General features: G+C 35.4%; 2 protein-coding genes across 2 annotated transcripts in view; one reads left to right on the top strand and one right to left on the bottom strand.

Moving 5' to 3' along the window:
* LOC136026263 (cysteine protease ATG4A-like) overlaps nt 1–6725 on the bottom strand; it is a 151045-nt gene extending 144320 nt beyond the window's left edge. Inside the window, exon 1 of the mRNA XM_065702650.1 lies at nt 6512–6725. Within this exon, the coding sequence (XP_065558722.1) occupies nt 6512–6677 (166 nt within the window). The 5' untranslated portion in view covers nt 6678–6725. The remainder of the gene's footprint in view (nt 1–6511) is intronic.
* An 8256-nt stretch (nt 6726–14981) lies between these two features.
* Nucleotides 14982–18835, top strand: part of LOC136026261 (very-long-chain 3-oxoacyl-CoA reductase-like) — a 58640-nt gene continuing 54786 nt past the window's right edge. The window contains exons 1-2 of the mRNA XM_065702643.1: nt 14982–15129; nt 18295–18451. Coding sequence (XP_065558715.1) covers nt 18304–18451 — 148 coding nt within the window. The 5' untranslated portion in view covers nt 14982–15129; nt 18295–18303. The remainder of the gene's footprint in view (nt 15130–18294; nt 18452–18835) is intronic.

The following is an 18835-nucleotide window of genomic DNA, read 5'->3' as shown; positions in this document are numbered from 1 at the left end:
AGAGAGAGAGAGAGAAAAAAAAACACCTACAAACACACAGAATCAGACAAACAAACACAAAAAGACAGAAAAAAGAAACATAAAACCACCTGTTCAGACACACAGGCAAAGTGAGAGAGACAAGCAAATAACCGCTCAGACACACAGGCATAGTGAGAGAGACAAAACGCCTACAAACACACAGAATTGGAAACACAAACACGCAAAGACAGAAACAGAAACATGCAAATACCCACTCAAAGAGACAGGTATAGTGAGTGAAACGAGCTAACACCTGCTATGATGCACAGAACGCCTACAAACACACAGAATCGGAAACACAAACACGCAAAGACAGAAACAGAAACATGCAAATACCCACTCAAAGAGACAGGTATAGTGAGTGAAACGAGCTAACACCTGCTATGATGCACAATATTGAGAGAGAGAAACAAGAACACCTACAAACACGCGACCCTGGGACAAGCAAACACCCACCCAGACACACAGGCACAGAGAGTGAAAGAGATGAAAACACATACAAAAACACAGATGCAGACATACAAACAGACAAAGACAGACAATGGGACATGCAAACATGCCCCAGACACATTGATACAGAGACTGAGAGAGACAAAAACACAGATTCGGATTTGTAGGGGGATCATTTTTCTGGTGCAGGGGTCGGGGAAAGTTACGAGGGAGGATCTTTCCATGGAGGAATTTTTCATAGGGGAAGGGAGTTTTCTATGAAGGAGGTGCTGGATTTTTCAGCAAAATTTAAAAAATGATCAATATTTAAACAAAAAACAAGTTATTTTGACTGAAAGTAAGGAGCAACATTAAAACTTAAATTGAACAGAAATTATTATGTATATGAGGGGGTTGGCCCCCTTGTCAATGCCTTGCTCTTTACGCTAAAGATTTTTTTGGTACTTTCAATGGAGCTATTTATTCTAATTAAATCCTTTGTGATTCAGAGTTTATTCTGAAAGAATTAGAACAAAAATCAAAACTTCAGCGTAAAGAGCAAGGTATTGAAAAGCAGGTGGAACCTCTCATATACGTAATAATTTCTGTTCGTTTTAAGGTTTAATATTACTCCTTAATTTCAGTTGAAAGAATGTTGCTTCTTACTTTGACTTGATTTATTTTTTTAATTGTGAGAGAGAGACAAAAATATTCAAAACAAAGAAACATGCAAACACCTGCTCAGACACATAGGCATAGTGAGAGGGACGAGCAAACAGCAGCTAAGACACATAGGCATAAAAAGAGACGAAAAACACCTAAAAATACACAGAGTTAGACACACAAACACATAAAGACAGACACAGAAACATACAAACACCTGCTCAGACACAAAGACATAGTGAGAGAGACAAGCAAACCGCTGATCAGACACACAGGCATAGTGAGAGAGAGAGAGAGAGAGAGAGAGAGAGAGAGAGAGAGAGAGAGAGAGAGAGAGAGAGACAAAATTACATACAAACACACAAGGCCAGAGAAACAAACGTACAAAGACAGACATACAAACATGCAAACAACTGCTCAGATGCACAGGCACAGTGAGAGAGACAAGCAAACAGCGACTGAAGTACACAGGTATAGGGAGAGAGAGAGACAAAAAAAACCTACATATACAGAGTCAGAGACACAAACACACAAAGACAGACATGGAAACATGCAAACACCCACTCAGACACACAGGCATAGTGTGAGAGAGACAAAAGCACTTACAAGCAAGTGACAATGGGACAAGCAAACACCTGCCTAGAGATACAGGCACAGAGAGTGAGCAAGACAAAAACCCATATAAACACAGACTTCGAAATACAAACAGACGCTTGGACAAGCAAACACCCGCGCAGACACACAGGCACAGAGATTGAGAGAGACAATAATGCATACACACGCAGATTTAGACATACAAACAGACAAACACAGACACTGGGACAAGCAAACACATGCCTGGACACACAGGCAAAGACAGTGAGAGAGACAAAAACACACACAAATACATAGATTCAGACAAACAAACAAAACAAGACAGACACTGGGACAAGCAAACACATGTGCAGAGACTGAGGCACAGAGAGTGAGAGAGACAAAAACACACACAAACACACAGATTAAGATAAGGACAGACACTGGGACAAGCTAAAATGAATAAGAGGAATGTAAAGCAAGGGAAGAAAGCATCAAAACATGAACTAAGGGGGGTACAAAGTGGACATCATGGATAAAATTGCCAAGGATCTGAAAAATGAAGCTAGACAGAATAATAGTGATATTTTATACTGGTATATTGATAAACTGATAGGGATAATCAATCTGGACTTGTCCCAGTTAAGGATGGGAACAGGGCCACAATTAGTGATAGGGACAGAGAAAGGGGCATGACATTTTGAGAATGTGCTAAACCAGGATAGAGTTACAGGAAAAGAAATAGAGAGAAGTAAAAAGGTTGTGACCCTTTGAATGTGAAGGAAGATATATTTTTAATCCTGTGAACCTAGATTAGAATATTGGGAGCTACAGTAATGACAGTGGTCAAATATGGTTCTAAGGGTACTCAAGAGATGGAGGAACATTTGCTAGATGATTTCTAGATAAATTACCTATGAATTGTTTTACAATATCTCATTGAAAGCTGTCACTGCTAGATGATTTATCATGCATATGTTAATTATATTTCAGACTACAGCTGGGACCACCAGGGAAGAGGGGTAAAGTCACAGACATAAATGTTGTATTGTAAAATAGAATAAAATACAGAATTAAATGATACTCCTCGTTTTGCATCAAATGGTAGTACTCTTTTGAACAGTGAGAGAATTTGAATTGAGGTTATCTATTTGATTTTCATTGTTAAAAATTAGAGTTTTTCTCTCCTTATATGGCTTTCAATTTTGAACAGCAATTGCTGATCTATAGGTTTTTGCAGGGTTGTCAAAACACTTTGCTGATGAAAAGACTTATTTCAATTCAAATTGTGCTGTCAATTTTCACTAGCAAAATCCACCACCAGCTTTTATATTTGCAAGTCAATTTCACCAGACATTGTTTATCAACAGGTTTGTGCAAGGCAGCCAAAACCCTAAGTTAATGAAAAATATTGATTTCAATTTCAATTCTGCTGCAAATCCTCACCAATTAAATCCACCACTAATTTTTATTTTTCCAAGTAAACTTCACCAGTCATTGCCTATCAACAGATTTTCACAGGGGTGTCAAAATACATTGCTGATTAAAAGACTGATTTCAATCTAAATTGTGCTGCCTATTTTTACCAACATTATCTACTGTCAGCTTCTATTTTTGCAAGTCAACTTCATGTCCGTCATTGTTGATCAACAGGTTTCTACAGAACTGCCAAAACACTTTGCTGATGACAAGACTGATTTTAATTTAGATTGTGCTGCTAATTATGACCAACAAAATCCACCACCAGCTTTTATTTTTGTGAATCTATTTGAACAATAATTGCTGATCAATAGGTTTTTGCAGAGCTATCAAAACACAGTATGCTGATGAAAACACCCACTTCAATTTTAAATGTGCTGTCAATTTTCACCAACAGAATAAACCACCATCTTTTATATTTGCAAATCAGTTTCACTAGCCATTGTTGATCAACATATTTGTGCAGGACTACCAAAACACTTTGCAGATGAAAAGATGAATCAACTTGAACTGCAATTATTTAGCAATGGGTTTTGTCAAAGCACTTTGCTGATGAAAAGCATGATTCACAAAGCAAACAAAAATGGCTTGTTGATCAGCCACACGTTTTAAATAAATAAAAGCAGTACCATTTGATTCTTTATGTTATGTTTTTTTTTTAATATTATGGTTGCTTTTCTTACTGTTTACCCTCCTCCCCTGATAGTCTGATATATAGAATTTAAGAAAATAAATCGGTTTAATTAGAAAAAAACAATGGAACAAAACCACAAAGAACAACAACACAACTTTAAATAATGAAAAAAAAACAAATATATCAAGGAGTTGGACAAAAACACATAGCAAAATAAAAAAAAATATATATATATATATATATTAGCTCTAAGTCTGGTAGCCTTTTTCACAGAGAAAAAAAAATTAAGGAAAAAAATAAATCTTTTCAAAAAATAAAGCCATCTTTAAAGAAACAACACCCAACAGAAAAATAGTTCAACAACCATTTCTAGGGAAATTACACTTTGAGCCCTTTAAGGACAAAAATCTAAACATCCCATGATAAACAAATTTTTGAAATTATGATTGTAAAAAAAAACTAGTGAAAAAGAATTACTATTTGTAGTTCCTTTGGGAATGGTAATTATTATTTTCCTTGGTAATTAACAGTAAAGTGTTAATCTGAAAACAAGTTTGAAAAACTTTTAAAAAGAAATAGAAACCCCTCAAAAATGAGATCAGTTTTGTAAGGATGTCATTTCAATGGGTGTTAGGCTCTTTTGAAAAATTAAAAAAAAAATTCATTGCAAGAATATTTTACAGCAAACATATCACAGTTCATATTAATGACTTAGTAATAAAGTGAACATACTAATTGATGCCTTTTTTATGCTCTTTACAAATATAACAATCATTTCTAAATCAAATTCAAATTTAAGCACATTTTGACCTAACCAAACCTAACCATAAATAATTTGGCACTGAGAAAATGTAAAATCATTTTGTCAAAAACAACCAAGAAATCACCACTGAGAAAATATAGCATCATTTTGTTAAAAATAGCTAATAACTCATACTTTAATTAAAAATTTGTTATTTTTAAGAGATAAAAAAGTTCTTAAATTTGAATTTGCAATAGAAGCATTTATTAGAGAGCATAAAAAAAGACATCAAGTGGTAAGTTCACTTTATTGGTAATTCAATAATATGAACTGTGATATATTTACCCATCTTACTGTTGAAACTAGAAATAATAAATACTATTCCTGAATCAGCTACAAATGTCAATTTTTATCACTGGCCAGCTCTTTTTAAGAACATTTTTTTAACTTATGGTTTCTGGCCTATGGACTGTTTTACCTACTTTAAACCTATTAAGGGCTCAAAGTGGAATTTTTCACATGAACAATTATTGAACTTTGAAATAGCCTTAGAAAGAGCATAAATTGATGAGTCCACTTTCATCCAATGTGTTTTAGCTAGAATATTTACCTAGCCATTAACATATTTATCAGCACTGACTTTGGTAAAATTCTAGTTAATTGACTTCTTGCTATCTTGGAAAGGGTTTAGGTTAGGAAAATGAAACTTTCAGGGATGGGTCTACAGGCTACAGTATGTCCTGGGAAGGTATTTCCAAGTACCTACCTCTACTCCTTCTTCCTCTAGAGGGCCCTGACCTTTGATGACCTTTAAAAATATGTGTGTTATAAAACTGAAACCTTGCAAGATAGATCTTCTGCTTAATTAAAGTATGACAAAATTGTTTTCAGCTTCATAACTTTGCTCAATCCCATTTTATATGGTTTTAAAGATATACAAATACATTTCCTAGATTTAAAAAAAAAACCTTGATATGGCTCAAAATTCTACTCAAATAACAGGAATTGTATTTTCAGAAGTAAAGGCAGACAGAAGCAACTAGTAACTGAAAATTAAGGTGAAATGTTGTTTTGTCAAAATTTCAATAGATATAGACCTGTCATGTAGGCAAATTTTAGGGCCCTCTAGAGGGAGAAGGGGGGAGGTGGGTACTTTAAAATACCAGTAAAACTGGTGCAAACAGTATTACTGGCTTTCATATAAAGTGAATATACCACTCAATGCCTGTTTTAATGCTGTTTACAAATATAATAATTGCTTCTACCACAAATTCAAATTTAGGCACTTTTTGACCTCCTAAAAATGACCTATACATGGGGTCATTACAAATCTGTAATAGTTTAGAAATAAATTTGGGCTATATATTTGCACATCAGGGGGGTGGGGGTAAAGCATAGCATATATTAGATGTGTAAAATAACCATATGTGTTTGTGCTGTTGCACTGGTGAATTCTCTTCTCATTAAAATTTGATGTGCACAAACACATTAAAAAAAAAAAAAAAAAAAACAAAAAAAAAACAGCAATGGTTAGTTATGTATTTAATATATGCTATGCTTTACAACCCACCCCCCCCCCCCCCTGATGTGCAAATATATAGCCCAAATTTGTTTCTAAACTATTACAGATTTATAATGACCTCATTAATAGGTCATTTTTAAGAGGTCAAAAAGTGCTTAAATCTGAATTTGTGGTAGAAGCAATTATTATATTTGTAAAGAGCATAAGAACGCATCGAGTGGTATATTCACTTTATATGAAAGCCAGTAATACTGTTTGCACCAGTTTTACCAAAATACCTTCCCAGTACATACTTTAACCTGTAGACCCATCCCTGAAAGTTTCACTTTCCTGACCTAAACCCTTTCCGAGACAGCAAGAAGTCAATTAACTAGAATTTTACCCTGACTTTAATATCTGTTGACAATAAATGGCACATCTAAACCAAAATTCTCCAAGAAAAACTTACACTTTGGTAAAAAATGATCTTTGCCTAAAATCCAAACCACTGATCCAGAGAAGTCATTGGATTTAGAATTTCCTTCTAAAAAATCTATTGGTTCCATCTGTCCCGGTTCATAGGTTAGGCATGCTTCAAATAAAATGTCTATAGTATCCTTAGTAGGATGATACATCACCAGATGCACACATGCTTGTATTTTAAATTTTCTGCCATTCGTTCAAATATTATACGACAAGGCCCATCTACACTGAAGTTTGTCTCGTAATCACGACCACGGATAATGAAAACAAGACATAGCTTTTCCCTGTGTCTCATAGAAAAGAAAGAAGTGAATTTTGAGTCATACCATTAAGGATTTTCAATTTTTCACTTCACGATTCTTGGTATAAAGCTTATTACTGCAATTACTGCTAAGATTGATACAACCCAGGACCAAGCCTCATGAAGCCAAAATAGCTACGCACGCTCCTTCTCAATCGCCGTCTGTTGCTACCTACACTTTTTATTACCTCCTATGAGGTTCCAATTTCATTAAGGCTTTTTTCAAAAATCTTTTCTCTTACCAACCGATCCAGAGAAACTACTAGTAACGTTTTATTTGGTTCCAGTTTGATGTTTAAAAAGTAAAATTTTCTTAGTCAATCATTTTCTGTCTATCAAACGTGGCCGAGTCACTTTAAATTTTTTCCATTACAGCCTTAGAAAACGGGGATTCAACAATTTTATCACGCCATTGTTTGAAATATTCAAGTATTTTTGAAGACCTACAAATAACAGTTCAAAAGGGATGAATCCTTATATTTGACAGTGAAAATAAAATCAAAATCTCTTGATATTTCTGTCAAATATGCAAAGACCAAGATAAACAGTGAAGAAGATAAAACAGTTCAGATAAAACCTTCAGAATAAACCTTCAGAAGATAAACAGTGAAATATTGAACTGCATATTGTCCCTATTGAAGTGTAATTTGTTGATTAGTAATGCTCTCATTAGAAAAGTTGATTTAAACTATCCCTGACTAATTGAAGATCAGCTCAATCAACTATTTTAGCTACTTAAGGCTTGTCGCAGAAGTTACTATTGTAAAATTGAAGCAATTACAGCAAAATATTCTTTTTAGCACATTTATTTAACATCATCTAATCACCTCGAAGTTAGATCTCACAATTAATATTTCACCCAGTTCAAGGAAATCAATTGACTGAAATTTTATGATAGCTTTAATTTTTTATGGCAATACATGAATAAATCATGATGGCTCCAAATGAATAAATTAATTCATTACTGTCATTTAATACTCCACTTATACAGTTTTTTTTATTTGTATACTACTCCATTAGCTCTAATTACCTGTTTACAAGTTTTATATTGCCATGAAATGTGTTGCGAGAGCAACACTTTGGTTTTGTCCCATTTTTTTTTTTTTTTTTTTTTTTTTTTCCTATGCCGCCGATCTCGGCTTATTCCTGGAAACTGGTAAGGGTCTAACCTGTGTGGTTTTTACGGAAAGTGTGGACCTCAGGCCGGATTGATGAATATGGCATTACGTTTTGAAAAGCTCCACAGAACTCTTGTCTGGGGCCAAAAAGAATGGTTTTTGCTTGTCCACGAGACAGAGCCTATGGTGTGCGAAGTAAAGTGGAGTTACATAGCCTATGTCAAAAAAGAGTATCTGAAGTTGTGCAGTCAAGCTTTCGTTTCATCAAACCATGTTTCTGCTTTCGAGTGGAAAGCGCTTTCAAATTGAAGATGGACTAAAATCTATAAGTGTTAAATATATGCGGCAGTTACCCGGCCCCACAGCCAATATAACTTCTTTGAGTGATAAATAGAAAAATTTACAGAAGCAAAAAAGCGGCATTTCCCACGGGTCCGAAAGTGCTGCCGTGATTTCGGCTAGGTTTATCATTCGTTTTTTTGGACTTGGGATTGAGGCAGAGAAATGTTATCAGATGTACCTCTTAAACTTTAAAAGTTCTGTCATTGCTAAAGAAATTGGAGTTTATCCTTTGCTCCTTTCTAAGTGGTGACGTTATAAATTTGGCCTCGGCAAAAAAAATCAACTTTTGAACTAAGATAGATAGATTTTTTTGACGGCAGTCGATAGCTCTTGATGAGCTGATCAAAAAATATGTAATCCATTTTTGGTACAAAAATTCCTTCATGAGATATACTAGTTTGAAAGTTTCAAGGGATTGACAACTTCAATAGTAGGGTACACACTGAAACCAAAAATAGGCCGATATCACGATACCAATTGTGAGACAAGTAGAGGACTTGTAAGCAACAGTCGGCTGTTAGACCATAATCATCTTCGGTAGTAAGGGGTTTGCAACTTTGGCTAGTTGGTGTACCTATTATTTGTTTCCGGTGTTTGGTCCGGTAAGACTAATCTGGTTCCAGTGGTAAGACATGCAGGGGAATTGTAAGTAATAATCGTCTGTTAGGCTACAATCATCTTTAGTAAAAAGAGGTTTGTAACTTTTGCTAGTTGGTGTAGCCTACCCATACTCACTGTAACCTAGAATTAAGTGTTTATGCAACGGGTACAAACGATAACGTAAAACAATGAGGTAGTTTCGTAATAATTAGTGTCACCTATGGTATTTTAATCCTGAAAAGTTACGGATAGTTTTATAGTACCAACTAGATTATATATGATATTGTTCCAAGTTTTCATCCATCACGATGTCTACGATTGAAAAGGATAAAGTTCAACTGGCTGCAAAGTCAATTTAGTCCCCTCTTTCGATATTCTTTTGTTACTGCTGTTTTTTCAACGCTGACGAATAACCTTTGATCATGTGATTACTGATCGCGTTCTTCTTTGAACATAACGTTTTAAAAGCTTCGATAGGCTGACAACTTCAGCGTTTAACCGATAGCAAAGAAACAGAACCAAAGTGTCGCTCTCGCAACACTTTATTCGGCGAAGCCGGAGAAAGCTTGCCGCAACACTTCACGTTGCTTAGGCAACATAGGTCTAATTCTTTTTAAGGAGAAGTAGGTTTAGTCTTTTCCGCTGCTAGATGAGGAATCTTAATCTTTAATAGCTGAAATTTTCGTTTTGGGTTTTATTTATTCTTTAATAGTGAAATTTTTGATCATTTTACACTTGATTTGTATATTCAGTTCAAGTTTTACCTTATTTTAGGATTTATTTATTCATTTATGTGATACCTCTTATTTGTTTCTTTGTTATAATTGTTTATTTAGTTTCTGTTTGCTTTGGGTTTCATTAATTCTTTAACTGTAATTTCTGATCGTTTTGAATTTGAACTATTATGAGCTTTTATTTCTGGTGATTTAAAGTTTAATATGACCTTTAGTTTTCTTTTGAAAAACTTCTTTTTTGGAAAGCTTTTTTGTTACATAATTTATGTCGGTTTTTTATTGTCAAAGTTTCAAGTTTTTCCAAATTCTCTAGTTCAACATAAAATTTTTTCAATATCAAAGTATCAAAAGTAGCATCAAAGTAACAATATCAAAGAGAACAAAGTATCAAAGTAACAATCAGCAACTTGCCTAACTTACAGCCCTTGCCTCGTAAATCAATAAATCCAAGCATCAAAGCTTTTTTTTTCATTGAATAAAATTACGCTTGTATAATTTTTCACAAAACCAATTCAAATAGTCATGAGATTGGCATTTTTTGCGTTTGTCAGAAAGGGGAGACAGATTATTCCATTTTTTTTCCATTTAGTGTGTTTACCCGTCGTCGTTTTGTCAATTTTGAGCCAATGAGCCAAATTAATGCAAAATCCGATTGGGTCTTTTTGTGAAATTTTATGCGAGTAAAAATAACGGCATGTTTTTGAGTCACAAAATTTTCACAAGAAAACTCCGTGTTTCTCCATTTCAAACCATAAACAAAAACTGCCAATGAGCTCAGTTGCAGAATCTAACCGACTAAAAACTCAATTTTATTTCCCATTCAACACTCTTGTTTACGCAAATAGAGGTCTATGATGTCACGACTAAACAGAAAGTGCTATTCACCAGGATGAAAGATTGGAATCCCCCTCATATTAGGCCAAACTGGGTGCCCCTATTTTTAAGGACTGAACACTCAAACACCCGTCTGAGCAAAGTAACGGGCTCAGGCTAGAACTGCTGTGGAAAGTGAGGTGCCAATTCTATTATTCTGAGCCTTTGGCTCTAGTCAAGTCTAACCGAAGTGAGGGCTGTATTTGCAAGGACATCAAGGTTGCCTGTTAGAGAGTTAAAAAAAAAACTTCCCGGTCTTCTTCATCTAGCACAAGACCGTGGGGCTTACACACCTCCACTATTTAGAAGAAATATGCCTTAAGATGATTTTCAAGACGGCTAAAACTTGGGGAAGTAAGTATGACCATACGATATTGATTATCATGGTTGGATGAGGGGTGCTTGGGGTGAAAGCACCCTTCAGTTTTCAAGTACTTGTCAATTTCCAGTAAAATTCTCCTGGTTTCTATAACCACCCTTTTATGCAAAGCGGACAGGAAAAAAAAAAAAAAAATAAAAATGTATTTAGGAGTCACTTTGCCCTCTAGTAAGTCAAAGCTCAATTATTCATTCCAGGAGCCGTAAGAGGGGTATTAAGTCAGTTATTGTGTTGTGGGAGCAACACTTTGGTTTTGTCCCTTCTTTTGGTATTATAGCTCGTGATGAGCTGACCAAAGTATATGTCTACCAGTTTGAGAATTTCAAGGGTTTGACAACTTAGTAGTAAGGTACACACTGAAACCAAAAATAGACCGATACCAATTGTAAGACATGTAGGGGACTTGTAAGGAAAGGTTGGCTGTTAGCTCAAAATCATCTTGGGCAATGAGGGGTTTGCAAATTTTTCTATTTGGTGTACCTATTATTTGTTTCCAGTGTATTTGATGGTAAGACCGAGTTGATTCCAGTGGTAAGACATGTAGGGGACTTGTAAAAAATAATCGTCTGTTAGGCTACAATCATATTCAGTGAAGGGGGGTTTGTAACTTTTGCTGCTAGTTGGTGTAGCCTACCCATACTTACTGTAATTTAGAATTAAGTGTTTACGCAACGGGTGCAAACGATAACGTAAAACAACGAGGCAGTTTCGTAATAATCAATAGAGTGTCATCTATGGTATTTTGATCCTGAAAAGTTACGGATAGCTTTATAATACCATCTAGATCATATGAGATACTGTTTCAAGTTTCCATCTGTCACGATGTCTACAATTGATAAGGATAACGTTCAACTGGCTGCAAAGTCAATTTAGTCCCTTCTTTCGGTATTATCGATAGCTCGTGATGAGCTGATAAAAAATATGTCATAGTAGTTTCTTCATAATTAATAGCATCATTTATGGTATTTTGATCCTGAAACGTTACAGATAACTTTATAATACCAACTGGATTATATGAGATATTGTTCTAAGCTTTCATCCGTCACGTTGTCTACGATTGAAAAGGGATAAAGTTCAACCGGCTGCTAAGTCAATTTAGTCCCTTCTTTCGAAATTCTTTTGTTGTTGTTGTTGTTTTTTCAACGCTGAGGAATAGCCTTTGATCATGTGATTACTGATCGCGTTCTTCTTTGAACATAACATTTTAAAAGCTTCGATAGGCTAACCAACTTCAGCGTTTACCCGATAGCAAAGAAACAAAGGTGATCGGATATTAAAGAAATTTGATATTTGGAAGGATATCGTGTCTCAGAGCTTTTATTTTACATCCCAACAGGATCTGGTGACATTGGGGGGCCTAAAATCCTGGAAAACGCTTAGATTGGATGGATCGGGATGAAACTTGGTGGGAAAAATAAGCAGAAGTCTTAGATACGTGATTTACATAATTGGAACGGATCCCATTACGCTATATTGGGGGGGGGGGGTTAGTTCTGAAAAATTAAAAAATGAGTTATTTTTAACTTAGGAAGGAGAGGTCGGATCTTAATGAAATTTGATGTTTGGAAGGACATCGTGTCTCAGAGGTCTTATTTTAAATCTCGACCGGATAAGGTGACATTGGGAGGAGTTGGGAGGGAACCTAAAATCTTGGAAACACTTAGAGTGGATGGATCGGGATGAAACTTGGTTGGAAAAATAGGCACAAGTCATAGATACGTGATTGACATAACCAGAACGGATCCGCTCTCTTTGGGGGATTTGGGGGGGAGGCTTAATTCTGAGAAATTAGAAAAAAATGAGTTATTTTTAACTTACGAAGGAGTGATCGGATCTTAATGAAATTTGATGTTTGGAAAAATATCGTGACTCACAGGTCTTATTTTAAATCCCTACCGGATCCGGTGTCACTGGAGGGGGGGGCGAAAATCTTGGAAAACGCTTAAAGCGGAGAGATTAGGACGAAACTTGGTGGGAAGAATAAGCACAAGTCTAAGATACGTGACTGACAAAACCGGACCGGATCCGCTCTCTTTGGTGGAGCTGGGGGGGGAGTAATTCGGAAAAACTCGAAAAAATGAAGCATTTGTAACTTACGAACGGTGATCAAATCTTAATGAAATTTTACATTTAAAAGGATCTTGTGCTGTAGAACTCCCATTTTGAAATCTCGACCAGATCTGGTGACATTGGAGGGGAGTTGGAGGGGGAAAACAGAATTCGTGGGAAACGTGTAAATCAAGGTATCTTACGAATAGGCGATCGGATCTTAATGAAACTTGACATATAGAAGAATCTTATGTCTCAAATGCTCCATTTTCAATTCGAATTGGATCTGGGGACATAGAGGGTTGGAGAGGGGAAGCAGAAATCTTGAAAAACGCTTACAGTTGAGAGATCGGGATGAAACTTGATGGGAAGAATAAGCACAAGTTATAAATACGAGATTGACATAATTGGAACAAATTCTTTCTCTTTGGGGGAACTGGGGGTTGTTAATTTGGAAAAATTAGAAAAATTGATATATTTTTAACTTAAGAACGGGTGACCAAATCTTAATGAAATTTGATATTTAGAAGGAACTTCTGTCTCAGAGCTCTTATTTCAAATCCCGAACAGATCTGTTAACATTGATCTGTTGAAGATTTCCAGGAAACCGGAAATCATGGAAAACGCTTATAAATGTCATAGATACGTGATTGACATAACCGGATTGGATCTGCTCTCTTTGGGGGAGTTAGGGGGTGGGGTTCAGTGCTTTGGCGAGTTTTGTGCTTCTAGACGTGCTAGGACGATGAAAACTGGTAGGCGTGTATGGGAGCTGCACAAATTGACTTGATAAAGTTGTTTTCCCCGATTTGACCATCTGAGGGGCTGAAGGGAGAGGAAAAATTAGAAAAATTGAGGTATTTTTAACTTACGATTGGGTTATCGGATCTTAATGAATTTTGATATTTAGAAGGACCTCGTGACTCAGAGCTTAGACTCTTGACTCAGATGCCGGTCGGGATTTTAAATCCCGACCGCCATTAAGCCTCTGATTTTCCTTTTAAAGCGATCTATTAGTTTTTAGAATTTTGCTAAAGCTCATACCATATGAGCTCTTGGCTCTTCCGACCTCGTCACAAGTGCCGAATGAGCTCTTAGCTCTTGTTTTTAAAATTAGCCTGTCAAGTCAAAGTTTCAATCTTGTAATCAATCACCAGCTGACGCTTTGAATACGATTTGATTTTTGCTTATGTTATATGAACCAACTGTAAACAATCAACGATAATCAGCTAGTGTCATTAATTTCAAATAATACAGTTTTTAATATAGGAATTTGCATAGTGCTAACGATTTGACTATGAAATCTTTTGTCGGAGAGGAAAGCGTTGTTCAATTAAATCACCAACTGAATTACTCTATGAGAAATGTTATTCTTGAATAGTTGAAGGTGATGAGAGGTCCTTGAATGTTTCCTCCTACTTCATTTAAAAACAATTATGTTTGATTAAATACTTCGATTCACAAAAATCCAAATGAAAAAGATTGAAATCGGTTCAATTTTTGTCATTCATTCTAGTATTGATAAATGGATGGGAATGGCTAATGAATTAGAGAAATTAGAAGGTAGGGCATGTTCCAATCGTGCTACACTACCAATAAGAAAATAATAAAAGAAACCTATTCTAATCGTCAAATGAACTAAGACAACTTCTGGTCTCCGTAATTTGCATAAGCTTCTTAAAGGCCCATTTCCAATGAGGCTATATTAAATTAAGAATAAATTAGCACTAATTCGAACCAACCACACTTTTCATTGAAATTTCTGATTAGCTGAGATATTCTTCAAAAATGATTGGCTCAAATTAGGAATCGCTTAATCTTGGTAGTAGTTAATTTAGGCGTGAATGGGCCTTAAAGTGTCGACTCCTTATGGCCCTTACTAAGCCATTAAAGACGGGGCTTCAGCGAAAACGTGTGATTAGTAAACCATTCTTAAATATCTTAAGCTGCTATTGTCTAAAATTGGCAATGTTTACCTATTGCAGAGAGTGCACAGTCCCTTATTTTTTGTCTCTGATTCAATAGGCTAGAAAATTCTTGTTTATATTAGCGCATGCTTATCTAACACGTTAAGTTTCCTAGTAGAATTCCGGTTCTTTTCTAAAGATCAATGCAATGAGTGAATAAATTGTTTTGAAACTGTACTTGTTTTAAAGAGGAAGTGTGAAACGATTAATTTATAATCAAGCATTTTTTATAATTATCGAGGTATGTGAGAGTTAGACTTCAGATTATAAGCCTCGGGTATAAGCCTAGAACTGGGGCTGCTGAGAAGGAAACATGTTAAGAAAACAATTGTCACTTATTCAGTATAATTCCAGGTAATACATTTTGACTGCGATTCCACTTTAATTTACCCCTAAACCCCTCAGATATGCAAATATATAGCCCAAATTATACATTTTTCATGTCTTCCCGTTTCTTCATTTTGTCAGTATCGATTCAACTCACGGGTTTAAAACGAGAGTGACGCATGGCAAAATAGAAGGAAATATATAATTTTGGGGTGTATATTTGCACATTAAGGGAGATTGTGCATAAAAAATAGTGGAATCGCAGTAAAAGTGTATTAACTACAATTTTTCCGCATATTATGAAGTAGGAATCGTTTTTTAACATAACAGCCCCAAATCTAGGCTTATACCAAACCTAATTTTTATCATGCTACTAATAAGTCACTGCAGCACCAAGTCACCTGAGGGAAACGCAGCTGGTATGGTCTTCCTCCGCCCTGCTCTTTTTGAAACTTTATCCTCTCCCCCAACCACCAAACTTAAATTTACCTTAGATCCTTTCTTGTGACATCTTCTTGTCCCATTCGTTTACTACCCGCCTTTTCGTTTAGCCCAATATATGGGCTAAAATCACAATCCATGGTAATCTGCCATGGGTTATTTATTATTTGATTTATATATTTGAAATATACCTATTTTATTTTAAATAGCCAGTGGATAAAACCAGTTCAACAAAAAATGCAAAAAAAAACACAAAAAACTAGTTCGCTCAAATGAAAGCAAAGAGCGACTTTTAATGAGACGAGAATTATCCTATACATTAGGGGGCTACTCCCCTCAACTAATAATCCATCGCAATTTACTCCCATAAGATCAATTCTTATAACAACTCTGATAAAATATCGTGAAAAGATAACAATAATTGAATTAAGAAACCTTTTCTTCTTTTTACAGAGTACAGAAAACAAAGAAAAACAAAGCAAAATTTTCCATCCAAGAAGTTAAAAAGTGTCTCAGTAATACCCCATTCAAACTGAGATTCTACTGATATCGAGATTGCTAGCGCTAGATTAAGCTATTCAGAATATTTCATTGAATTTTTCAACCAATTAGAAATCTATTAAAAATCAGATTGGCTAAATCTTGTCATTAGTTAAATCACATTGTAAATTGGTCTTAAACAGCACTAAACTGAAAATACGCCCTTTTGCTCTAGCAACGACGATGCATGTCCTTGAAGAACTTCAGGGTCGAATCCTATTATAGATTCGAAATTTTGCCAGACATTATTAAACGATCCTTAAATATTTCGTCTTCAGAATTCGCCCTTGATGATTAGCCTATATATGTCAATGTCTAGGCTTAATCCTTGCTACAATTTGGGTCAAGTTATCTACTTGTTATGTTCAAAAACCTCATAATTAGAAACCGCACCATTTAGCAAAGAAACTTGTTAAATATTGGGAAAATCATGGTCAACATAACATCCCACAGCCAAGGGGAAGGGTTGTAATTTATGCCCCAGGGGTATATAAGGTTTTTATGGAAGAGGTGATCATATAGTCATGATTATAAATTGAAAATGTATAATTCTCATTTTAAGATGCGAACGTGATCAGAGGGTAATTGGGAGTATGAGTGCAAGTTTCATGCTGTCATATATAGGCTGTAAGCACGCCTTCCAAGGGTAATTTTTATTTCAAAATATGTGGTCTCACATGCTCAAAACAATCATGCGAATCTCGTTTTAGAACTTAAAGTTTATTTTATCTTTTACATTCCAAAAAGCCTAATTAACAAACAGTTTTATGACGGAATTTATTGGAAATCAAATACTACGTAGTAAGGTGCGACCTAGCTCAATAGTTACCGAAACTCTAAAAAACTGAAATTTGAAATCAATTGATGCGGCAAAATAATTTGGCTTTTTACCCTGATTCCATGTATTTAAGATTCATTAAGTTACTCATCAAAAGCTATGAGTCTGAGAGAATTTGCTGGATTTTCAAAGAAGGGGGGGGGGGAAACAACCTCAAAAAGTCGAAAAATTTAATGAAAATCACTATTATCAGGTTCAGCGTATCAGAGACCCTTTTTGTTGAGGTTTCAAGCCCCTCTTTACAAAAAAGTGGAATTCTGTAAAGAAAATTATGGTTGTTTTTTTGTTATATATTTTTCTTCCGAGGGGTGATAGTATCGAATCAGTGATTATAGAGGATCGGGAGAAAGCTCATTGGAACGGAAAGCAAAAGATTTAGTGTAATTCTTTAGTGACAAAAAATTGGAGGGCAACTAGCCCCCTTTCACGTCCATTTTTACCAAAGTATATCCGATTAAAATTTCAAGATAGTGATTTAATGCAGCATAGTTGAAAGGTCCAATAATTTTGTTTTTGGTGATGACATGACCCTCCTTTGCCATTTCGGAAAGGGTTGGTAGTAACACAGTTTGCCCATATCATTCACATTTAGCATTTTTTATTGGGTAATTGTTGGGGTAATTCTCTGTGGGGAGAAGGATTTTCCACAGAGAGGATTTTCCGGATATTTTTATTTGCCCTCCAATCAATTTTGACTTTTAAAAAGTGCACTACAACTTTCAATTTCCAATCAAATGAGCTCTTTTCGGAGTTTTTACGGCAACGCCTCCTATGCGAAGTTCCAATGTGAGAAAAAAAAATGTGCCCACATTGTGCAATACATTTTACTCAGCGCCATTGCGCTGCCTATGGTTCCTGAAACACAAGGGCCATGAATTTTGAATGAAATATATTTTTAAGAACTTTGGCGTTAAAAGAGCAAGGGTTAACGAAGGAGTAGCCTCCCTCATATACACAATCATTTCTATTCGTGTTAAGTTTTAAGGTTGCTCCTTACTCTCAGTTCAATTTTTTTTACTTAATATCATATATGTTGGCACAATGTACTAAATTTTTTTCAAATTTGAATTGCCAGATTTGATTCCACTGTCCTCGGTGCTTTAAAAAATAGTCAACTTTCAACTTTTCCTCAGGCGAGAAAAAAAAAGAAAGAAAAAAAAACTGAGAATAAAATGTACCCGATTTGGTAAAGTTAAAATGATGCGCCGAGTTTGAAGTAATTTAATGCGAGATCTACTTTAGTCGTAATTTCTCTTTTAGGCGAGAAGAATGGGATTTGTTGAGTCAACAGGATTTGTGCTATTCGTATTCTTTGCTTTGCGATTGGCATGGGCATTTTTGAAATTTTTGCGAGTGACACTGTTGCCTGAGTTTTTTGGATTTGCTGTAGACCTTAAAAGATATGGAGAATGGGCAGGTAAACTTTATCCGTTATTGGTTTTATCTCATTTTGGTCCATACCAAGTACAGAAAATACCAAATGGAAATGATTTAAGGTTAAAGTTTAATATAGGGCAGAAATCAAGGTCTAATAAATACTTCATTTAGGCCTAACCCCTGTTAGGGCTGTATCCAGGATTTTTGTTCGGGTTGGTTTTATATTTATTTTTATCCACATTAAAAAGTTGTTTATATGCATTTTCGTTACATTTGACGAGTCTGACAAACATTACGGTGGTGGTCTAACACCCCCAGCCCACACCCCGGATACCGCCTTGACTCTTCCAGGAAGAAACACTAAAGCATTGTGAAAACTATTCTACTATATCGTTCTTAAAAGCGCTCCAATTTATGAATCGGC

The sequence above is a fragment of the Artemia franciscana genome, chromosome 4, assembly GCF_032884065.1.
Source record: "Artemia franciscana chromosome 4, ASM3288406v1, whole genome shotgun sequence".
In the NCBI taxonomy this organism is placed as follows: Eukaryota; Metazoa; Arthropoda; class Branchiopoda; order Anostraca; family Artemiidae; genus Artemia; species Artemia franciscana.
The sequence above is the reverse complement of the archived record's forward strand: the minus strand, read 5'-3'. Positions and strand labels throughout refer to the sequence as shown.